The 21,098-nt window shown below is 45.2% G+C and overlaps 2 protein-coding genes across 2 annotated transcripts in view; both read left to right on the top strand.

The window, feature by feature from the left end:
- The window catches only part of usp28 (ubiquitin specific peptidase 28), a 28,227-nt gene extending 13,106 nt beyond the window's left edge, over window positions 1-15,121 (top strand). The window contains exons 13-26 of the mRNA XM_061247984.1: window positions 1,084-1,269; window positions 2,022-2,233; window positions 2,696-2,766; window positions 3,175-3,403; window positions 5,278-5,496; window positions 5,945-6,099; window positions 8,689-9,219; window positions 9,823-9,918; window positions 10,729-10,907; window positions 11,189-11,267; window positions 11,973-12,052; window positions 12,431-12,554; window positions 13,553-13,748; window positions 14,404-15,121. Coding sequence (XP_061103968.1) covers window positions 1,084-1,269; window positions 2,022-2,233; window positions 2,696-2,766; window positions 3,175-3,403; window positions 5,278-5,496; window positions 5,945-6,099; window positions 8,689-9,219; window positions 9,823-9,918; window positions 10,729-10,907; window positions 11,189-11,267; window positions 11,973-12,052; window positions 12,431-12,554; window positions 13,553-13,748; window positions 14,404-14,579 — 2,533 coding nt within the window. The 3' untranslated portion in view covers window positions 14,580-15,121. The remainder of the gene's footprint in view (window positions 1-1,083; window positions 1,270-2,021; window positions 2,234-2,695; window positions 2,767-3,174; window positions 3,404-5,277; window positions 5,497-5,944; window positions 6,100-8,688; window positions 9,220-9,822; window positions 9,919-10,728; window positions 10,908-11,188; window positions 11,268-11,972; window positions 12,053-12,430; window positions 12,555-13,552; window positions 13,749-14,403) is intronic.
- A 1,953-nt stretch (window positions 15,122-17,074) lies between these two features.
- On the top strand, window positions 17,075-20,027 carry LOC133133284 (G protein-activated inward rectifier potassium channel 4-like). Its single transcript, XM_061249390.1, has 3 exons — window positions 17,075-17,263; window positions 17,567-18,764; window positions 19,399-20,027. Exons 1-3 carry the CDS (start codon window positions 17,075-17,077, stop codon window positions 19,590-19,592), a joined length of 1,581 nt encoding a protein of 526 aa, XP_061105374.1. The 3' UTR covers window positions 19,593-20,027.
- The last annotated feature ends 1,071 nt before the right edge of the window (window positions 20,028-21,098 follow it).

Raw genomic sequence — 21,098 nt, forward strand, 5'->3', positions numbered from 1 at the left:
AATTTTTATTGTGTCACAGTTAATATTATTAAAGAAATATGAAGGCAACAACAACAAGATTCATCCACAAGGCAGCATTTATAGGATTAAAAATAAGAAATCATCCATGTGTGAATGTGAAAATGCTTATTAACGCCACCCAGTGAGCACCCTCACCCCTATACACTCCATTCTCTCATGACAAAAATGTATATAGATATTCTTTTTCATGTTTTCATAGTTTACAGCAATGTTAATATTTCAGCATTGCAAAGCTTAATATTTGTTAGATTGATTTTATGTCAATGTTTTTGTATGTTTTATAAATAAAGCCCTTGAATTATACACTTCTTGAAAATAATATCATGACAGACCTTTAGCAACATCTTTTCCAACTGGTGCACTTGAATTCAAAGAGCTTGCAAGATTTGGTTGATCATGAAAAGCTTAATGTTTGCATTTTATATAATCCATGCCTTAGAAACTGATAAGAAAGAGGTCCTTAAAGTGCCATTTTGAGATATCATACTTTAAATTCCATTTCATGCTTTTAGCTTCTTGTATGGTAAAAGGCCTGAACAAATTTCTTCTGTGTTGATAACACGTTTTTGACAAAAATACTGAGTGAGAATTAGTCATTCTTCAGCTCTCAAATTTACACATTCTGAAATGTGTTTCACTGCATGGTGTACATTCTGACAAATAGTGGCCAAAAATACACTGAAATGTGTTGTGCTCAAAAATACAACCCCAAACAAATGTATTGACAATTAAAATTGGAGTGGCAGAGACAAAAGAGAAAGCCCTTTTACATGTCTCATAAGATATATATGTGCCAATATCTGAGCAATACATTTTTGTCCTCTCTCGGGGACTTGGCATTGGTTTTAATCTCAAGTATTTCAAGTATATTTTGTATTGTGTCAAAGAAATGTAAAATTCAATCTGCCGGTTCTCAGGACGGTATATTATTAGGTATATATTAGATATATTGGGGGGTTTAGAGGTGCCTGTATGAATGACAGGTGTGATTATTGTAGTAAATATTTGGAGCCCATTCACGGTTGAACACAATGGAGCATAGAGCATTTCCCTTCTCCGCAGCTACAAGAATTATGGCTCGGGGCCCACCAAATACCCCCTGGCAGACATGTTGCAGTACGTGCTGGAGTTCGCCACCACCAGGCCTACGAGCGTTTCACCCACCGAGGACCTGAGGACTGCGCCCTCACCTACTCCACCCCCCTCCGACACCCCCCCACACACAGACCCTGCCCACGAGGGCCCCAGGCGAGGATCCGTCCACCGTCCACCACTGCTGCTGATTGGTAGCCATGGAAGAATGACGCTATGTGAAGCCCTTAAGGGGGCAGAGCTACCATGCTAATTGAATGGTTTCGGAGTTCTTTTTATTCACATGCTATGGTCTGAACTCAATTCATTTGACATAATTTGGGACATTCATTTTTGGTTACTAGCACTGCTTTGCAATTGTAATGCACAGCTAAGGCGATGTTTAATGAATCCAGGCCTATGAGTGATTCAGATCAGTGAGTCGCTTATGATGTACGATGGGCCTGTCTTGTCTTCGTCAGATTCTCTTATCAAAGGCTGGCCTTTATTATTCAGAAAATTTCACAAATGTCTCCCGATGAACAGTTAATGTTGAGGTTTGATTCTTGCCATATGCTGCCTTGTACCTAACTAGGGGCGACATGGCTCAGGCAGTAAGAGTAGTCATCTGGCAGTCGGAGGGTTGCCGGTTCGATCCCCTGCCCGGGCTGTGTCGAAGTGTCCCTGAGCAAGTCACTTAACCCCCAAATGCTCCTGACGAGCTGGTCGGTGCCTTGCATGGCAGCCAATTGCCGTTGGTGTGTGAGTGTGTGTATGAATGGGTGAATGAGAAGCATCAATTGTACAGGGCTTTGGATAAAGGTGCTATATAAATGCCAACCATTTAGTTCCAAGCACTAGTTGCATGTCAAAGCTCTATGTTTTCTCCTTTTACCAATGTGAGGTTAAGTGTTCTTTTTCGTCCTCAGTCCATCAGAACCAGGAGATGCCGGCCCGTCCGATGGTTCCAGCTGCTCACAACTCGCAACGCAGCGAACCCCCATATACAAGCCCTTCACCCAGTGCAGACCCCCCACAGACCCCCTACACCCAGCCCCCCACAGTGTCACGGAGAAGGAGCTGCACTTTGTCAAGGGCTGTCTGCAGCGCTGGAGGACAGAGGTGGAGAACAGCATTAACGGTACACCTGTTGCCATGGCCACCATCTCCCCATTAGCTGACATTAGCTCGCATTCAGCCGGTATTGAGAAGTCAGAGTGTTTTGTTTGAATCAGTGGTAATGTTATCGTCACTCAGCGGCAAACTGCAGCGGGGTGAGACCAGCTGCAGGGTTCTGGGTTTAAATGTCAGTTATTTGCATGCCGTACTCTGTGCGGGATTTAATGAGGATTTTCAGTCACGCATGCCCTCTACCGACGTGGTCAGGGGCTCTCCACCGCCCTCTACAGGATGGTGTGGTAACTGAATTTTAATCTCTTTGATTTGTTTTTGGTTTTACCATGGCACATGGGTTCCAGTTTGTATATAAGCACACACTGTATTTTTGCCTTCATTAGCAGTTACTGCAGTTTTGAATGTCTCTTGTCCAGCCCCGCCCACTATTCCCCTGTGACCCATGTATATTCCCCCTGTGTGTGTGTAGAGCTGAAGAGCACCATGGAGAGGGCGAGCCAGACTCTGGAGGGAATGTACGCTGACCGAAGCTTGTGCCAGGTAACCTGTCCTCATCAGTCCTCACTTCCTGTACCGACAAATCCCCAGTGCTTGGGATTGATGGCGCAGGACTAAGTTCGAAAGTCCACTTACTACTCCTGATAGCCAGGAGTTTCTTCTTGAGACTATTTAAGTGTTTTTAGTTTTTTTTAAGCTGACAATTTTCAAGGGTTCAAGGTCTTCTAAATTTTCCTATTTCTCTACAAAGCATCTTTGTGACAGTATCTCTGCAACGTCCTAGAGAAATAGAATCAAGTCGAATTGAATATTTCACCCACACAGGGAGACATGTTAATCCAAAAAGGGCCTTTGTCAGGCATGCTTTTGTTTGCACAGCAAACATATCTAGCATTATGCAACACGGGGTGCACACAAAGTGCATAAATTGGCTGGTGCGGCCCTTTGCAGGTTCCCTACCGGCTTCATGCGGTGCTGGTCCACGAGGGCCAGGCCTCCGCGGGCCACTACTGGGCCTACATCTTCGACCACTCCTGCAAGCGCTGGCTGAAGTGCAATGACGTCTCGGTGAGCGAGTCGTCCTGGGAGGAGCTGCAGAGGGACTCATACGGCGGCATGACGAATGCCAGCGCCTACTGCCTCATGTACATCGACGACAAGATGCCACACCTCATCGCAGGTAACTGCCGCTCCACTACACTTCCACCGCCGTCATTGTCTCCGAAAGGCAGCCGTTCTCAAAGCCGTTTCGTTTGAGCGACCCCGGACGGCTCGTGGGCGGCACGGATGGTGCAGTGGGTAGCACTGCCGCCTCACAGCAAGGAGGTCCCAGGTTCGAATCCCGGTCGGCCGGGGCCTCTCTGTGTGGAGTTTGCATGTTCTCCCCGTGTTCGAGTGGGTTTCCTCTGGGGTCCTCCGGTTTCCTCCCACAGTCCAAAGACACGCAGGTTAGGCTGATTGGAGAGTCTAAATTGCCCATGGATATGAGTGTGTGAGTGAATGGTGTGTGTGCCCTGCGATGGACTGGCGACCTGTCCAGGGTGTATTCCTGCCTTTCGCCCAATGTATGCTGGGATAGGCTCCAGTCCCCCTGCGACCCGGTTCAGGATAAGTGGGTTAAGATGATGGATGGATGGATGGATGGCTCGTCCTGCTAGGACATTGGTTTCCAGTGTTTTAAGTGACTCCCAGGTTGGTTTTGATTTTGGTTTTGTGGCCTGACTCTGGTTGTTCATGGCTCAGTGTGGTTCACTGCTCCCACTTTGGAGCTCAGCTGGTGGATTCTAGAGTGAGAATGGTCAGCCATTATCGTGCCCTTTGGATGTGTGGATGCTCCTGAATTGTCTAACGATGTTGCAGCAATGAAACTGCCCCAGAACTTGGGATTCCAAGTTGGGAGAAAAGCAAAACATGGTGTTGAAATTGATTGAAAAGGATAATATTCTTGCTGCCTTTCAACTTCCTATATGTATCATATATTATACATTAAATATATATGTGGTTAAATGCACTTAATAAACTCTCTTAGATCACATTTCTTCCCCATTCTCACATTTGGTCTGAAAAACAGCTGCACCTCTTGACCATGCCTGCATGCTTTTATGCATTTGGTTGCTGACAGATGATTGGCTGATTAAATATTTGCATTAACAAGCTGGTGTACTGCTGGTGTACAACCTAATAAAGTTTCCATTGAGTGTATATAAAAAGACACATGACAGGTTCCTTGAAAAATAAAATAGCTGTAGTTTATGATACTGTTTTCATGTAAACCATCAGACCTTGAAATTAATTTGAACCACAAGTTGTGGGAGAATGAACCCTAGGGAAGGGCCAAAAAAGTGATAAAATAGGCCTGACAAGACAGGTTAGTAAACGCTTGGTTTATCCATCCCAATACGGTACTTTCCCCGGTGATTTATTTTCCCATATTACTACCCAAGGTGCCTTTTAAAATACTGCTTTTGAATAATACTTTATATTAAGGTGCCATTACTTAACCATTAAATAGACATTATAAAACATTATAACCATGTATAACACTGTCTGCCCTCATCACTGAAACCCTTGAATATGACTCTCAGGCAGGCACTGTCATGAAAATAGTAATTTTGCCTTTGAATGCTTTGTAAACTTAAACAATAAACATTCAAGTAATGTATAGAGTGCAGATGCAATTTTAGGACATATAATATATAAGCAGGATGTTCTGAAATAAAAAATATATTTAAAAAAGGTTAATTACAATTTAAATATAACTAATATTTAATGTTAATTATCCAAAAACTTTAATTATTAAATCATAGTGGTAACTATTTTTGTATAATAATGGTAATGGTAATTCCAGTTACAATAACGATTATTATTGTGCAAGTGTTGATTATAAGAATACTAATAATATCATTCATCACCATCACCACACTCATAATTCTAATAACGCCGATGATCCCAAATCAAGGGTGTTTCCACATTGTTTCGACCGTAGTAGATGTGAATGTTGTGCATGGTTACGCTGGCGACCCGTTGTGAGTTACTCCTCTCTGTGCCACGCAGAGGACATGGATGACGAGACGGGGCAAGTCCTACAGGGGATGGACTCCCTGCCGGGGATTCTGCGGCACTACGTGCGCGAGGACAACCGCTGGTTCCAGCAGGAGCTGCAGGAGTGGGAGGAGCAGTTCTGCAAGGCCCCGCAAGAGGAACCGGCCGTTCCCCCCCCGCAGGAGAACACGGAGAACATGGAGAACCCTGAGCCAGAGCCTGCCGCAGAAGGTTGGCGGCGAAATACAATACAAAACAGTTATTGTGGTTTGAGAATTACGGCGGTTACGGACACAACTAGGTGTTTTAGGGGGCTGTGTGTTCAAGTCTACTGTATCAAACAGTGAACACCTCAGCCTCACTGAAATGATCAGGTGTTGTTGATTGAGAAATCAACCGAGTAGTCTGCCTTTCTAATTTGTCGCGTCCTTACACACACACAAACATGCGCACACACACGCAGACACTTTGCACTAATTAGATGCTTACCAATGTGCAGTGCATAATGTTTTATTATATCATTCTATTGACTATTCAATTATTTCTCAGTATGTTATGTATTTTATTTCTTTCCATACAATGCTGAGCGTACCAAGACACAAGATTTTAATTGTATTTGAATTCTGAGAAGAATTTATATGCCTATGACAATAAAACTGAACTGAACTGAACTGAACAGACCCCGCCCTGAGACAGCCATCGCCCACTTCACCGCCAGCAGAGGAGGCTGGAGCCACCGAAGTGGAATCGGCTCCAGTCGTCAGCGATGCCCCAGACGAGGTGCAGGAGGCTCCCGCTCACCCCGGCAATGAGGTGGAAGAGGAGCCCACTCAGGTACGAAATACCACAGTTGCCCGCGAGCCTAGAGCAGCAAAGTTCTGCCTGCTACTTCATCGGTACAGGCAGCCCCGGGTTATGCAAGATCTGCCCCACAACTGATAAACTGTATTTACAAATATATTTCCTGTTCAAGCTGGCCTCCATAACTGACATTGTACTTGCTCTTCGTGAAATTGAATATTTACTGGAACAGTTCAGGTTGAGTGTTTACCTGGAGCGAAGAGTGCAGGTACTTTACTTGTGCAGCCCTTTTTAATCTTTTGTCAAGTCAAGTTCTTGTAAGTGAGAACGACTAAAATTTGAAAGGAAAAATAAGAAGGGGAAAATATATACATTTTGTTTATATGCTTGGCAAATGCCCTTTGTTGTTTTGATTTTTAACCTTTAACAGTACGCCAGTACATATACATTATCCAGTACCAGTACATTATCTGGGTATTTCTGGTTGATAATACCTTTCTCAAGGATACAACAACTGTGCCCCAACCTGAGATCTCAACTTGCGAGTTCAGTGCCATTTGCTAGCCACACTGCTGTCAAGTAGTATACTTTATCGACATTTAAAAAGTTTATTTTCTTGTTTTGGCTAGTGGGTAGATTCGGCTTGCCCCACCGGAATTATGAGCTACAGAAGAACAATATGTCAGTATCCCCAACCCCAGCCTCTCAGCGATAAGACACTGGACACCTCTGCCTTCTGGAACATTCCTGGCATTCCCTGATTGATGGCAGTGGGTGTCAGGGACAGGGGGCTGGTGCAAGTGACGGGTCAGGTTTTATATAGCGCCTGAGTCTGTTATTCCTCATGCCACAAGGAGAGAGAGGTCGCTCAGAAATGGTTCAGTGACTCATCTGACTAACAAAACAGTAGATTTTCTGGCATGTATCCTGGATGTCTATTTTGGTCATGGGAATGCTAAAGCAATTATTAGCAAACACCACCAGACGTTAAAGACAAGAGACTGTAGTCGAGAGGATGAGTTTAGGAAATACACCAGAGCAATTGCTAGTTGTGGTTCTAGTTCAGGGGTCCTAGTTCTAGTTCAGGGGTATGCAACCTTCTAGTTCAGGGGTAGGCATTCCTGTTTTTTCTCCATTTAAACCTGAAACTACATTAATGTAATTATCAGGCTTAATGATGAATATGTGCAGGAGGTACCCAGCATAGTGCCCAGTTGTAATTAATTGCATAGTAAATATGATTTAATACTGAACCTTTTACTGTGAGCGTTTCACAGGCCTTTCTCCATTCGACCTCTGGACATTCAGGCTCAGGCTCTTGTTGGGAGAGTTACTTTCTTTTACTTTTTGGTATTATTTCAGTTTTAGGGTTTGTTTCTGATTGGCCCGCAAACCACAGAAAGTCATCAGAAAAACCACTGCATACAAACACTGTTTGTATCAAAGACATACACTAAAACTCAAATTACATCGGCAAACTATCCCTTTAATAATTGATTAAACTCTTGTGAACAAGCTTGGATGGATCCAAAAGTAGAAACATCTCTGGCACACCAGGACCGGGGGTCGCACAGCCCTGTGGTAGCCCTCGGCGTGGGGATGTGACGTGCTCCACGGTTTTCGGAATCCGACGCTGACTGTGGCGGTGTCAGCCGTGCCCGGGGGCCCCTTGTGTCTGAGATGAGGGGGGGTGTCTGTTGGCAGATTTTCATCTCCATTGTGAAAAAATCTCTCCCCTCATCCGTTTGGCAGCCGCTCTCTGCCTGCGCCGGCTGCGGATTGAGTGTCATTGTATGACACGACGAGCAGCAGCGAGCTCTGCTGCCGGACTGCAGAACGAGAGGGCGAGAGGAGCGGGGGGCTGCCATCTCATGCTCCAGAGGACGCCTGTTCCAGCCTGCGCTCACTGCAAAACGGGGGGGGGGACTAAACATGGAGAGATAAAACATTTTCTTTTTTTGAAATCGCACAAATCTAATTTCGCTTCATGTCTAGGAACCAGCGTGTTTTCTCATTCATGATATTTAAAAAATATATTTTTTTAATGACAATGTAGTCTCTTGGTTACGCCATGGCTGATGTAAAGGTTCCCTCTGGTGGTGGAACGGTGTAACTGCGTTGGGCAGTTATATACAATGTTTTTCTTCTTAGTCAGAATATTGGATTCTTTGTGGGAAGATGTTTGCGTGGAGTGTTTTTATCCACTTAAACATAACTAGTACTGAAGTGGCTCCATTCACCGAGGAAAAAAAAAAAGCAATGAAACACAGCAGGCAGCCTTGAGCGACTGTTAGTTATCTGCACTTATTTTAGAATCCGGTACATAATGGAAACATATTCAGCTTCTGTCACATCAATTGCTATGACCCCCCCTCTCACCCTCGAACGCAGTCGCGGTTTTCCCTCCTCGATAGCCGGCAAATGAGCAGTACTTAAGTCAGATCTATGCGTGAACGAAAAGGCTTTAACTTCATATCTCAGGTGGGGCCCCGCAGCTGTGTCCTTGAGGAAGCTTAAGCTGAATTGTTTCCGTAGATTTTCAGCTTTTGCGGATGTGCCGTCTGCAAACTAGGCTTTGCTCCAAACAAGGTTGGCCCCTCTGAGAGTAAATCCTTCCATTAGGCGTCCCAGGTAGACCGGGCGGAGGAGGAGCCAGAGCCAGAGCCCAAACCAGAGGCAGAGCCGGCGCCGAAACCAGAACCGGAGCCAAAGCCAGATGTGGAGGCGCAAGCGAAACTGGAGAGAGAGGCGGAGGCAGACGTGGAGGTCAAGGAAGAGGCGGGGGCAGGCGTGGAGGTGAAGAAAGAGGTGGAGGCAGGCGTGGAGGTGAAGAAAGAGGTGGAGGCAGGCGTGGAGGTGAAGAAAGAGGTGGAGGAAGACGCGGTGGTGAAGAAAGAGGTGGAGGAAGACGCGGTGGTGAAGAATGAGGAGGAGGGGGGAGAGGCGGAAGCCAAGGTCAGCGACATGGACGCAGAACCCATGGAGGAGGGGGAGCCCGAACCTGAGGCTGAGGCCTCGGGCTTGGCAGCTGAGGCCGCAGCCACGCCCGCTCTGGAGCGTGAGAGGCCGCCGGAGAGCCAGGTGTCCGAGGTGGAGATCCCCAACGTGGGGAAGATCCTGGTGCGCGCCGACGCAGACGGGTACAACGAAGAGGTGCGCACTGGCCCCGCAGCGCAGAGCACTTTCCTCACAGAGATATTATCCAAATATATACCCGCTGCTCACTCCCACTCAATCAAAATCGCCTGACATGAGCTCAAGTTTATCACATTTTGCCATGTTATCCCATTTATATGGAATAATATTTATAGACTGTGCATATTAGTTTAAAGATAGCTTCCAAAAGCACACCTTTTTGATATAACTGCTGTGTACAATTCCATGACGATTGACACACTTTCCCACATTGCACTAGGAAGGAGTTGAAGCCCTGTTTGAACTGAAGCAAGTCAGACTTTTCAGCAGTGAAATCAAAAGCCCTGGTAGATTCATTTGAGAGAGTGGATTATTTTGATGGGATAATTATTAGCCTTAAAAAAAAGGAAACGTCTGCAGTTGTGCCAATATAATTCAAGATGGAAACAGTGGAATGTTCAATATATATACCAGGTCAGGGCAGATGAACTGAATATTAATGGTCTGTAAACCACTTCATTTTAGATGTTGTGTTTGCTTTGTAGTCTGATATGTCACCAAATCATTATTTTTCTGGCTTTTGTTTTCCTTCCTGTGCTTCATTGCTCCCCCTTGTGGCAGATGATGCTCACTCCTGCCATGCAGGGGATTATCATGGCCATTGCCAAAGCCAGGGTGGTTTTCGACAGAGACGGGCCAGAGGCAGGACTCATCAAGGTACTCCAACACCCATAACACACCTGCCACAACAGCATCATGTAAACATGCAAACATCCCTGTACTGGGTTGTAGTTGGGGAAAATCCCAAGGAAATTATTGCATTGGGCATGCCTTGTAAACAATATAAGAAAGATTGAGGCCCAGCAGGTTAATTTTCAACACTTTTCTTCCAGACCCTGAATCGTAATTCCAGTCAAAATGCATTTCAAATAACAGCAGTAAGGTTTAAGAATGATCATTGTCAAATAGCTGCCATACTGTGAGCACCGTTACTAGTGATCTAATCATACGTAATTCAGTCATGATATTAGCAGTAATTTCATTGGCAGATGCTGTAAACACATTAAGCAATGAGATTGGACAATACAGGGGTGAATGTGTGTGCTTGTCTTTGAAATTGCTGCCATCTCTCTCTCTCTGTCTCTCTCTTCCTCTCTCTCCATCTCTTTCCATCTCTCTCTCTGTCTCTTTCTCTCTCCCTTCCTCCCTCCCTCTCTCTCTGTCTCTCTCTCATCTCTCCCTCTCTCTCTATCTCTCTCTCTGTTTCTCTCACTCTCCATCTCTCTCTGTTTCTCTCTCTCTGTCTCTCTCTCATTCTCTCCCCCTCCTCTCTCTCTCCGTCTCTTCCTCTCCATCTCTCTCTCTCACTCTGTCTCTCTCTCTCTCTCACTCTGTCTCTCTCTCTGTCTCTCTCCGTCTCTCTCTCTCTCTCTCTCTCTCTCTCTCTCACTCTGTCTCTCTCTCACTCTCTCCATCTCTCTCTCTCTTTCACTCTCTCTCTCTCTCTCTCTCTCTCTCTCTCTCCAGGCTTTCCACGAGGAGTACTCCCGCCTGCACGAGATGTCGCAGGAAGAGACCACGCCCCAGCAGGACCCCCGGCTGCAGCACGTCCTGGTCTACTTCTTCCAGAACGACGCTCCTAACCGCGTGATAGAGCGGGCCCTGCTGGAGCAGTTCACGGACCGGAACCTCAGCTTCGATGAAAGGCACGCGCCCACACTCATTTCTCCAGTACAATAACAAAAATATTATCCTTGAAAATCTGACTTTCATCACAGGTATTATGCACTGAATAATATCGAATGCTCTTATACACCATTATACAAGTCTGTACATGAATCGATAATATTGACTGGTTCCTTCTCAAAATCTGGTTGTGTTTTGGTTGGCTGTTCTTTCCTCATAGTTTGAACAATGAATCCCCCATGAACACCAGGGTGTCTTGCTGGTGAAATGAGGAATAATATTTCTCTGCTCCCTACTTCAGGTCGATCAGCATCATGAGAGAAGCTCGGATAAAACTGCGCCTTATCAAACCAGAGGACATGGACATGGAGGAGTACACGGTACTCACACAGCGGCTCCGCAGGATAATTCATTTAGAAATAATGACTAAATATGCTAATGTAATTGCTAAAATGAATGATTAGCACCATATAATAACTATTTCAATTATGATAATTATTATATAGTCAAATTATGTTGTGTAATAATGCATCATTACTGTGTAATCTACTGCCTACCCCCCCCCCCCCCCTTCTATTCTCAGCCATTTTGAGGAGAACGAATGCACTTAGATGAACTGCTACCACTAAAAGTCCCCTGATCTTTGGTGCTGCTACACAGCTACAGTTTATAATTGGGGGGCGGGAGGCAGCTGGGGTGTGGGGTAAAGCATTCCCCAGGATTGGGGAGGAAAGCTGAATCAGCTGAGTAAAAAGAGTTCCTCTTAAATCCAGCCAGTTAATAGGACAAATCAGGTGATCACACACTGGTGGTAATGACAAGCCCCAGACAGTGTGACCTCACTGGGACCAGGAGTTAGACAGGATTTAAAATAAGCCCTTTTTATAATCGATGCACCTTTTTGATTCCTTCTGAACATGGTGTAAGATTGAAGTTTTGCGTTCTGGAGAGTGCAATTCTTTCAATTTGCAACTTCTGATGCGGGAGAGAACCCAGGCTGTGTGGGCGCGGCATGGTGAAATGTGCTCTGTTTTTTGCGTCTGGCTTTTGACTCAGTCTTGTGCTTTTTTTGGGGGCGGGTGTAGAAATGGCACGAGGACTACAGCATGTTCCGCACCGTGTTCCTCTACCTGCTGACGGGCCTGGAACTCTACCAGAACGGAAAGTAAGAATTTCTGCACACGTCAGTTAAGACATCCCCACAAACCCCACCAATGACCCTCCTATAAGACTGCCTCCCCAAACAACCCCCCCCCCCCATAACATTACATTAATGGCATGACGCTATTATTCAGAGTAACTTACAGTTGATTAGACTAAGCAGGAGACAATCCTCCCCTGGAGCAATGCAGGGTTAAGGGCCTTGCTCAAGGGCCCAACAGCTGTGCGGATCTTATTGTGGCTACACCGGCCATCGAACCAGCGACCTTGCGGGTCCCAGTAATATACATTAACCACTACAGTACAGGCACCCCCATACTATTCGGCCCTAATGACCTCAGACACCCCGCCTGTCCTTCAGCGAGATCTTATCTCTGTTCAGGATACGTGAGGCGCTGAACTACCTGGCCTACACGTACCAGCACAACGCAGAACTGCTGAGACACGGAGAAAGGAGAGGCGTGGAGCAGTCACTTATTGCACTTTACAGGAGGAAATGTCTGGTGGTGAGTACGCCACTGCTGTAAACACACACTTATTTCAGAGAAAACTCTCAGAAAGTAATCTTACATAACATTTCTTCAGAAAATGATTAAGTGCTATCAAGTAAAAATACGTTTTGAGAACTATCCCATCCATCCATTATCTGAACCCGCTTATCCCGATCAGGGTCGCAGGGGGGCTGGAACCTATCCCAGCATACATTGGGCGAAAGGCAGGAATACACCCTGGACAGGTCGCCAGTCCATCGCAGGGAACACGCACCATTCACTCACACACTCATGCCTACGGGCAATTTAGACTCTCCAATCGGCCTAACCTGCATGTCTTTGGACTGTGGGAGGAAACCGGAGTACCCGGAGGAAACCCACGCAGACACGGGGAGAACATGCAAACTCCCGTTTTGAGAACTATTATATACAAATTAGATAGCTTGCAGCCTTGTGTACTGTAAGTAAAAATGCACCTGGCGACTGGTATTCACTGTCATGTGAATAGGAGAAATAGGAGAAACATACAATTATGTCAATATAGAGTCATCCTGAGAAAATTGGATGAGTCCAATTCTGGTAGGTGCTATGTTCTGTGATTAATCTCTACTATTTGGAAATTTTAAGCTGTGTAAGTCAAATTTTGGTAGGTGCAATTTTGAAGCTGCCAAACTTGGACTCTCTCCTGTTTTAAAAATGTAAAGTCTGACAATCACGAAATTCACCATAATCATTATCATATCCACATAAGCTCATGGGGGGGGGGGGGGGGGGTATTCTGGTAGGTGCAATTTTCAAGCGGCCAAAATCTGACACCCAGTGAGAGACAAGCTTTGACACCAGCTAGACATACAGACTAGCTATGACACCAGCTAGTAGTGATGGAAACACAGCTTTCAGCATCTTATTTTAAGCCGGGTTATAGTAAAGAACAAGGCCGTGTTCGGACACCCCAGAGTGCCCGTGTTAGTGGTTTAGGCCAGGCCGTTAACCCCGCCATGCGTACGTTCCAGGAGCTGAACGAGCGCGCGGCCACGCTGTTCAGGAGCGGAGAGGAGAGCGACGTGGCGGAGGGGGTGGGCATCATCAACGAGGCGGTCATCCCCTGCATGCACCTGATGATCCGTGACAGCATCAGCCCAGAGGACCTGGACGCCATCGAGGAGATGAGGAGCCGCTGGTGCTCCTACCTGGGCCAGGAGATGGATGGTGAGTTCACCCCCAACGACTTTACGAGGTGCTTAGAGATTCAGCGTGACAGTGTGAAATCTGTTACTGAAACTATTTTTTATATTAGCTGCATTCAGTTAGTTGCATAAAGAAATGGTTGCATACATTGTAATTGTGATTAATTAGATAAATGTACATTCAATATTACATAATTAAATATACCTAATAATATTTATAAAAAAATATTATCATTATTAAGTGTTGTGTCGTAGCACTAGTGAGGAAACTGAGAACGTTGATTAATGTGCACTGTCCCTAGTAAAAAATAAATTAAAAAAATAATACCGAACAGGGCTAGAACGAGGTAATTACAGTCATTCCATTCCCAGCGATTGTACAATCATATCAATGGGTAATATGTACAAAGCACACAGGCCTGAATAAGGGCCACGGCCAAGCAAATGCATGACAATAGGAATAATGGAATAAATTGGCATGTAAATTTAGTTGATTGAAAAGACAAGACTGTGAGGACTATGAAGTTTACACCTGATGTTTGTTCCTTACGGTTGGGCATGTGAGACTGAGATGAAAAAATGTAACGGATGAATGAATCTACAAACATCTACTAAACATGGCAATATGTGTTTCCCTCGCTTTTCCTGTCACTCTCCACCGCGTGTGGACGCTGAAGACATCTTGCAGGAGAAGCTGAGCGAGTTCCTGCCCAGGATTTTGGACTGCTCTACGGAGATGGTGGTTCTGAAAGAGCCGCCCAGGGTTGGGCCGAACTCTCCGCACGAGTTGTGCAACAGACTCGCAGCGGTCATGGAGTCCATCCACAACGCCTCCATCGTCGCGGTCAAGTAAGACTGATCACTCGCTGGGCCGATCACACCTACGGGATGTCCCCTGTTGGGCCCTCTTTCTCTCGAGGAAGGTTTCCCAAACCCACTGGATTATCAGTATTCAAGCACCTGCTTACTTCTTGTTTTATTTTTGTTGGTTGATTTTCTTTTATAAATCTATGCATTCTGGTTTAGACATCCTGAGGCACACATTGCTCAAAGTCTTGCTCAAAGTCCTGCTCAAAGTAGTTCGCGTTTTTTTTTGTTTTTTTTTACTATTTCTTGTTGTTTTGGGTACTAAAGAGATTAAACTGGGAGTAGCCACAGTGCCTCAGAATGAAAGCCAAACCACGTTTATTTTTTCTTTATCTTTTATTTCAACTTTCACAGCCATTCACAAATAATATAAAATCTGAATTTAAATGTGACATTTAAATTCCCTTCAAATCTTAAGGTTTGCTCACTCAAAATTTGTTCATTCACATTTGCAAAATAGTTTCACTGTTTTACAGTGGAATTTGTCCATGACCTAAAACTCCAATAAACATTCACCCTTTTCTTTCAGTTCTTGTCGTTTCTTCTTTTCTGCTTCTGGTCCTTTCATACCTTTATTTATTTATTTCTTTCATTCAGTTTCTCATCATTTTAATTCTTACATTCCTTTGCGTACCATGTCATTTAAAATCCATTGTTGCTTTATACTTAAGACTTTATTCTTTGGATTGCACTGGTATTTGGTCAAGATTTAATACTTTTCAGTTTGGAACAGTGCACACACACAATGACACTGCATACATGTACTCTCTCTCTCACACACACACATGCACCCACACACACACACACACAGACAATCCTGATTCTTACAAGTGTGCAGGGAGGCAGAATGCACTCACTTCAGCCAGTTCTGTGCTATCTGTCTATCTGTCACATCTGCTCAGAAATTCCTTCAGAAAGACCCTATTTCTTGGTCCCGTATTGGCCCTTGGAGACACAGGGGCCAGATTAGTGGCAGAGCCTTGCCTCCGTGGGATTGGAGGGGATAAGGAAAGCCCTTCTGTCTGCGGCAGCACTCCCAGATCCAAGGCTGTTCTCTCACGCCATCTGACCGCAAAGCAACCCACAGCCACAGGTAATGGAGGTTTTTATATACTGCGTGTTTAGTTCTTTATATTTGCTGCCCCTATATGTGATTACTTTATAGTAGTGGGCTTTTGTTTTGCTTTTCAGATTTTATCAGCAATAAGATACGGTAATAGTAATAACAGCAGAGCTGTGAGTTTTAGTCATTCTAAATTTCACAAATCTCTCATTATATTTATTTAGAGATCTTTGTTGTTGTTTGTTCATTTTGGTGAGTCTTAAAATTTCTTTAGTAGAGCCGTACTAAACTTATTTTTGTGAGAATGTGAAATGTGTGTATGCTCATATTTCAAATGATGCCCATTCAATTGCAGTGTGATGAAGAAAACCAGGATGCTCCTGTCACAAGAATTGCTTTCATAGCTCTCGGTTAATGTTAAATGTTTTCTTTGGCTAATAGCAGAAGCACCTTGTGGAATATTTTTGTCAGGCACTCATAGGAGACTGCTCATTTTGTGTTGGGTGTGAAATTAGGTGAGGCATCATTCCTTTGCAAATGCACATATATATAAATTGCAACAGAATTCCTCAGCAGCACTGGGACGGTGATGTCTGAGTCTGCCAAACTGTTGTGTGTTTTCAACAGCCACACATTGTGAAAGAGAAACAGAAGATGATGATGGTTTATTTACGTACTTCTGCGCAAAATAATTATCCCAGACCCTTGTAGAGCCATAATCTCTGCAAATCCTTCAGCATGCTTGCATTTCCAGATTCATTTCGGATGGCAGCCTAATCTCTTGAGTTTAATTAGACCCAGCATGCTTTAGGGAAATGCGATGATATCACAGGAAATGAGATGTCCTGGATGGTGATGATGTCACAAAGCACAGAGGAGCCTGACCAGGAATGGGCTGAAATAATGGCCATCTGCTGTTGCACCTTCCTGTCTGTCACTCAGCTGTTTTTTGGCAAAACATCCTCATCCGGATTTAGCCCCAAACTAAGCCATGCAAGAGAAATGCTTTGAGTTTCCCAATTTAGATGTGCTTGTATTGCTGACTATTACAAATGAGAGGGGTGGGTGGTTGTAGTCAGTATGAGATTGGAGATGCCATGGTTACCGTTTACTGGCCTCAGAATGACAGTGGACTATTTCCTCCCAGACTGTAAAAGAATGTTTGACATTTTTTGTTGGAATGAGACTGTATTTCTACAGATGGCTAAGCAACTGTTTGACCCCCATTTTTTCAATTAAAAAATAGTCGTTAAAGTCATGTTTATCACCGTGTGAGTGAGACCGTGCTATTAAGTAGATGATTGAGGAGCTGTGTATGACTGTGTTTTCTGTGGTTCAGTCTGTTGTTCGACAGGGTCCTTAACTGGGGATCCTGTTCGCCCCCGGAACACCGCTCCGCCCACTAGGAAAATCGGGCGATGAACTCCACTGCAATCTGCAGCAGAGTGGTGCTGCACAAGATCAACGGGCAGTGCAGGAGTGCCATCAGGTGCGACCCCCGGAGGAACTCCATTCCACCAGTGCAGACCCTCATCACCAAGCACCTCCTGGCCTACCTGCCGAGGCCACCGCCTGACTCCCCCCGGTACACCCCCATCCCAAGAAAGGTACCGTCCCTCACTCCCTGTCTCAACAATGTGAGTGCCCCAAATTTCTCCTGTCAGGAAAATATATTTACATTACATGATAGCCATTTGGCAGGGGCTCTTATCCATTTCTATGATGATGACCATGCAAACATTTAAGCATTTGGGAGACATATTCTAGCAGCAGCATTACACACACTCACACACATGTAAAAAAATATTGAGAGGTACAGTGGCCCATATAATGCAGCTCAAAAGACGTTTTGACAGCATTCCTCCATTTTGAACCATACACAGTCAAACTGTCTTGGTTGTGATGTCTAGGCAGGAGCCAAGGCTATCATGGCGGTGGCCGTGATGAACTCCAGAAGAGTGTCCACCGTCTCCAGCAAGAGCAGTGAGTGTGACAGTGTGCCTCCGCCCCCTCCCCCACTCAAAGCCACCCCCGTTCCGCAGCAGAGCTCCAACCAGGGTGACCCTGAGCTGGGCTCCATTCCCTGCGCCCAGGACAACAGCCCCGAACCGCCAAAGCGACACCGTTCTCACCGCGGGCGTCACCTCAAACGGCTCAGCTCCAAGTGGTACCCCGGCAACTTCGGCACAGACCGCAGCCCCTTCATCAGGAGGACCGGCGCTCGGGGGTCCCCTCCCCCCCCGGTGGAAAAGAGCAAGAGGCAGCGCTGCAAGCTGATTGGGGACGACTCGCAGGCCTGCTCCGCTACCGGCAAGCAGAGGCAGCGCTACGTCACCAAGGACGGCAAGTGCAGGGTCAACTTGGGCCACATCCAGGACAAGAGCCGGTTCCTGTCGGACATCTTCACCACCCTGGTGGACCTCAAGTACCGCTGGTTCCTGTTCGTCTTCACCATGTGCTACATCATGACGTGGGTGGCCTTCGCCGTCATCTACTTCCTGGACGCCTGGCTGCGGGACGACGTGGCCCACGTCCGTGACCCGGAATGGCGGCCCTGCTTCGAGAACGTGGACAGCTTCCTGGCCGCCCTCCTGCTCTCTGTGGAGAGCCAGAGGACCATCGGCTACGGCTCCAGGATGGTGACGGCCAACTGCATGGAGGGGGTGGTCCTCATCATGGCCCAGTCCATCGTGGGCTCCATCATCGACGCGCTTATGGTGGGCTGCATGTTTGTGAAGATCTCCCGGCCACAGAAGCGGGCGCAGACGCTAATTTTCAGCAAGCACTGCGTCATCTCGGAGCGGGACGAACAGCTGTGTCTGCTCTTCCGTATCGGAGACCTGCGGGAGAGCCACATGGTGGACGCCAAGATCCGGGCCAAGCTCATAAAGTCCAGGCTGACCAAGGAAGGGGAGTTCATCCCGCTGGAGCAGTCGGAGATAAACCTGGGCTACGACACAGGTGGGGACAGGCTGTTCCTGGTGGAGCCCCAGACCATCACCCACATCATCAACGAGAGCAGCCCCTTCTGGGATATCGGGGCGGAGTCTTTGAAGAGGGTGCGGTTCGAGATCATCGTCATCCTGGAGGGAATAGTTGAGGCATCAGGTTTGTGTGTTTTGAGTGTTTATTGTGTTTCACATTGGAATTGACCCCTTTAGATTTTTTCCCTGAACCCACTCACTAAAAGGCAAAAAGTCTATTTTATAAAATCTGTATCAATGTCAGATTTTCATCATTTGCAGGTTAACTTTGAATTTTTCTAGTGTAATATTGTTGAATTGAAGTTTCTAGTATGATATTGTTATTTTATGGAAATTAGCACAACACATTTGTCTGGACATACCTTCATATTTGCCTTAATGCCCATGTTAGCATTGTGTGAAATTCAATTTGATTGCTGATTGTGACAGGCAGCCATACTGGGCAGCAAAGACAGTAATTGGTCCCAGGGAGGGAGAGTTTTAGTAAATTTTTCACAGTGCAAAAGTGTCTTCTCTTAGTCAGTCACTTGCAATATTCTAGCTCTGCAGACCGCTGCTCTGCTGGTGGTCTGCAGAGCTAGAATAAGCAGTGACTGACTGCATGTGCTTCAAAGCCAGTGCTTTTCTGCACTCCGACAAATGGCTTGGGAATATTGCAATAATGAGCCTGGCCTACAAATACAATAGGATGTTGAAGATTGAGATAAAAGAAAAAAACGAATGTGTGATAGCTAAATGTCGTTTTACTCCTGGGACAGGAATGACATGCCAGGCCAGGACCTCATACACAGAAGATGAGATCCTGTGGGGCCACCGCTTCGAGTCCTGCATGTCCCTGGAGAAGGGAGCCTTTCGGGTGGACTATAGCACATTTGACAAGACCTTTGAGGTCCAGACCTCGGCCCTCAGTGCGAAAGAAAAGAGTGAACCAAAGGTTCCAGAGGTTTTTTAGCTGGTACCTGTACCTGTTGGATATAACCCTCACCTTCCTCCCACCTGGCGCAGATGATGGGAGAGAGCATCAAACTGTTGAGAGCAATGACACTAAGTGATTATAGAGATTATTAATTTCTAGGCTTGCTAGCTATACTTCTAACAATTGATGAATTGATTGTGTCGGTGTTAACTGTGGCTGGGAATCCCACAGGGGCACACACAGTTTTACTGTAACATTGCCCAGAAATAATATTTGGTTAGCAGGGATTACCCTGTCTCATTGTCTGCCTGTGAGTTTTAGGTTGGGGCAGGCATAGAGTCACATCTGGATATTCGGGAGGAAACCAATGAGGAAGCAAAAGAAATACATTTTCCCAGAAATACATTTTTATAGTATAGTCAGAAGCTTTATTGACGTACACCCATGGCTTTATTCTGCATCCTGCAGACAGTCAAAGGAAATAACTGTGTCATTAGAGAACATCAGCGTTCCTTATATGACCTTGGCGCTGGCTGTGATGACAGTCGAAACAATTTTCCTTTAGCTCCACCTGCTGGAAGACTTTTGTGGATTTCTACATGGATTGTGGGAGACTTCAGTCCTCTACATTGGTGAAGGCAGTGTGATTGGTACATTGGTGTCTTCATTTGATGGAAAAAAGAATGTAATAAAGTGTATGCATTCAAAATTAAATGAATAAAACAGTTACATGTGCTGTAATGATGTTTTAACGTGTTTATCTATCAGTGTGTCACAATACATGTAATTTATGGTGTCTTAGGGTATTTCTATTACTTGAGTCTAATCCTGTAACCATGTGTGCCTTATAAGGCTGACAAGACTTGTAGAAAAAGATAATGAGATAATAAAAATCTTCTTGATACTTGGACAGCTGATCCTATGTTCTGCAGCCATGCCCTTGCACCTGTTTCAATTTGAGGTGCCATAATGGCTTTTATGGTTACTTGCATATAGCATAGCCTAGCTGAATTCAAACATTGCAATGTTTATGAAAGCAGGCTAGGCCATGTTTGTTACATTTACTTTCATGTTTCAATGTTTTTTATGAAGTAATCTCATTTTTTCATTCATAGGCGTAAAAATGATTGGCGTTCCTAACACTTATTGCAAACAAAATCAATCAAAACAAAGTTAAATTGTTAAATTGAACTGTAATGTGTCATTCCATGGAATATGAGGTAAGAAGCATGCAAAATCCTTTTGTCACCATCGCCATCATGGGAAAAGCCAATTCCAAAAACTGCCAATTCAAAAGAGACAGTGACGTCTGGTAACTTCACAAATTAATACATAAATGATTAAACATACCACTTAGCACTGTAATAACAAAAAACAAAAAGTATAACATATGATTGCATCTTCGGGTCACCAAGTATCAAAAAGAACCATAAAATGCCACCTCCATATCAACAAACTCTTTGGAAGGCTGGCACGAAGACAGCCCTAAATGAGCACAATAAACAGAAACCAAGAGTCTAAAGTAGCCAAACACTATTGGAA

This window comes from Conger conger, chromosome 7, assembly GCF_963514075.1.
Source record: "Conger conger chromosome 7, fConCon1.1, whole genome shotgun sequence".
In the NCBI taxonomy this organism is placed as follows: Eukaryota; Metazoa; Chordata; class Actinopteri; order Anguilliformes; family Congridae; genus Conger; species Conger conger.

Bases quoted from the DNA above. Each gene is read 5' to 3' on its own strand.
- LOC133133284 (XM_061249390.1), top strand. From the start codon at position 17,075: ATGAACTCCACTGCAATCTGCAGCAGAGTGGTGCTGCACAAGATCAAC. The intron at 17,264-17,566 runs GTACCGTCCCTC...TGTGATGTCTAG, and splicing joins ACACCCCCATCCCAAGAAAG to GCAGGAGCCAAGGCTATCAT. The intron at 18,765-19,398 runs GTTTGTGTGTTT...CTCCTGGGACAG, and splicing joins GGGAATAGTTGAGGCATCAG to GAATGACATGCCAGGCCAGG.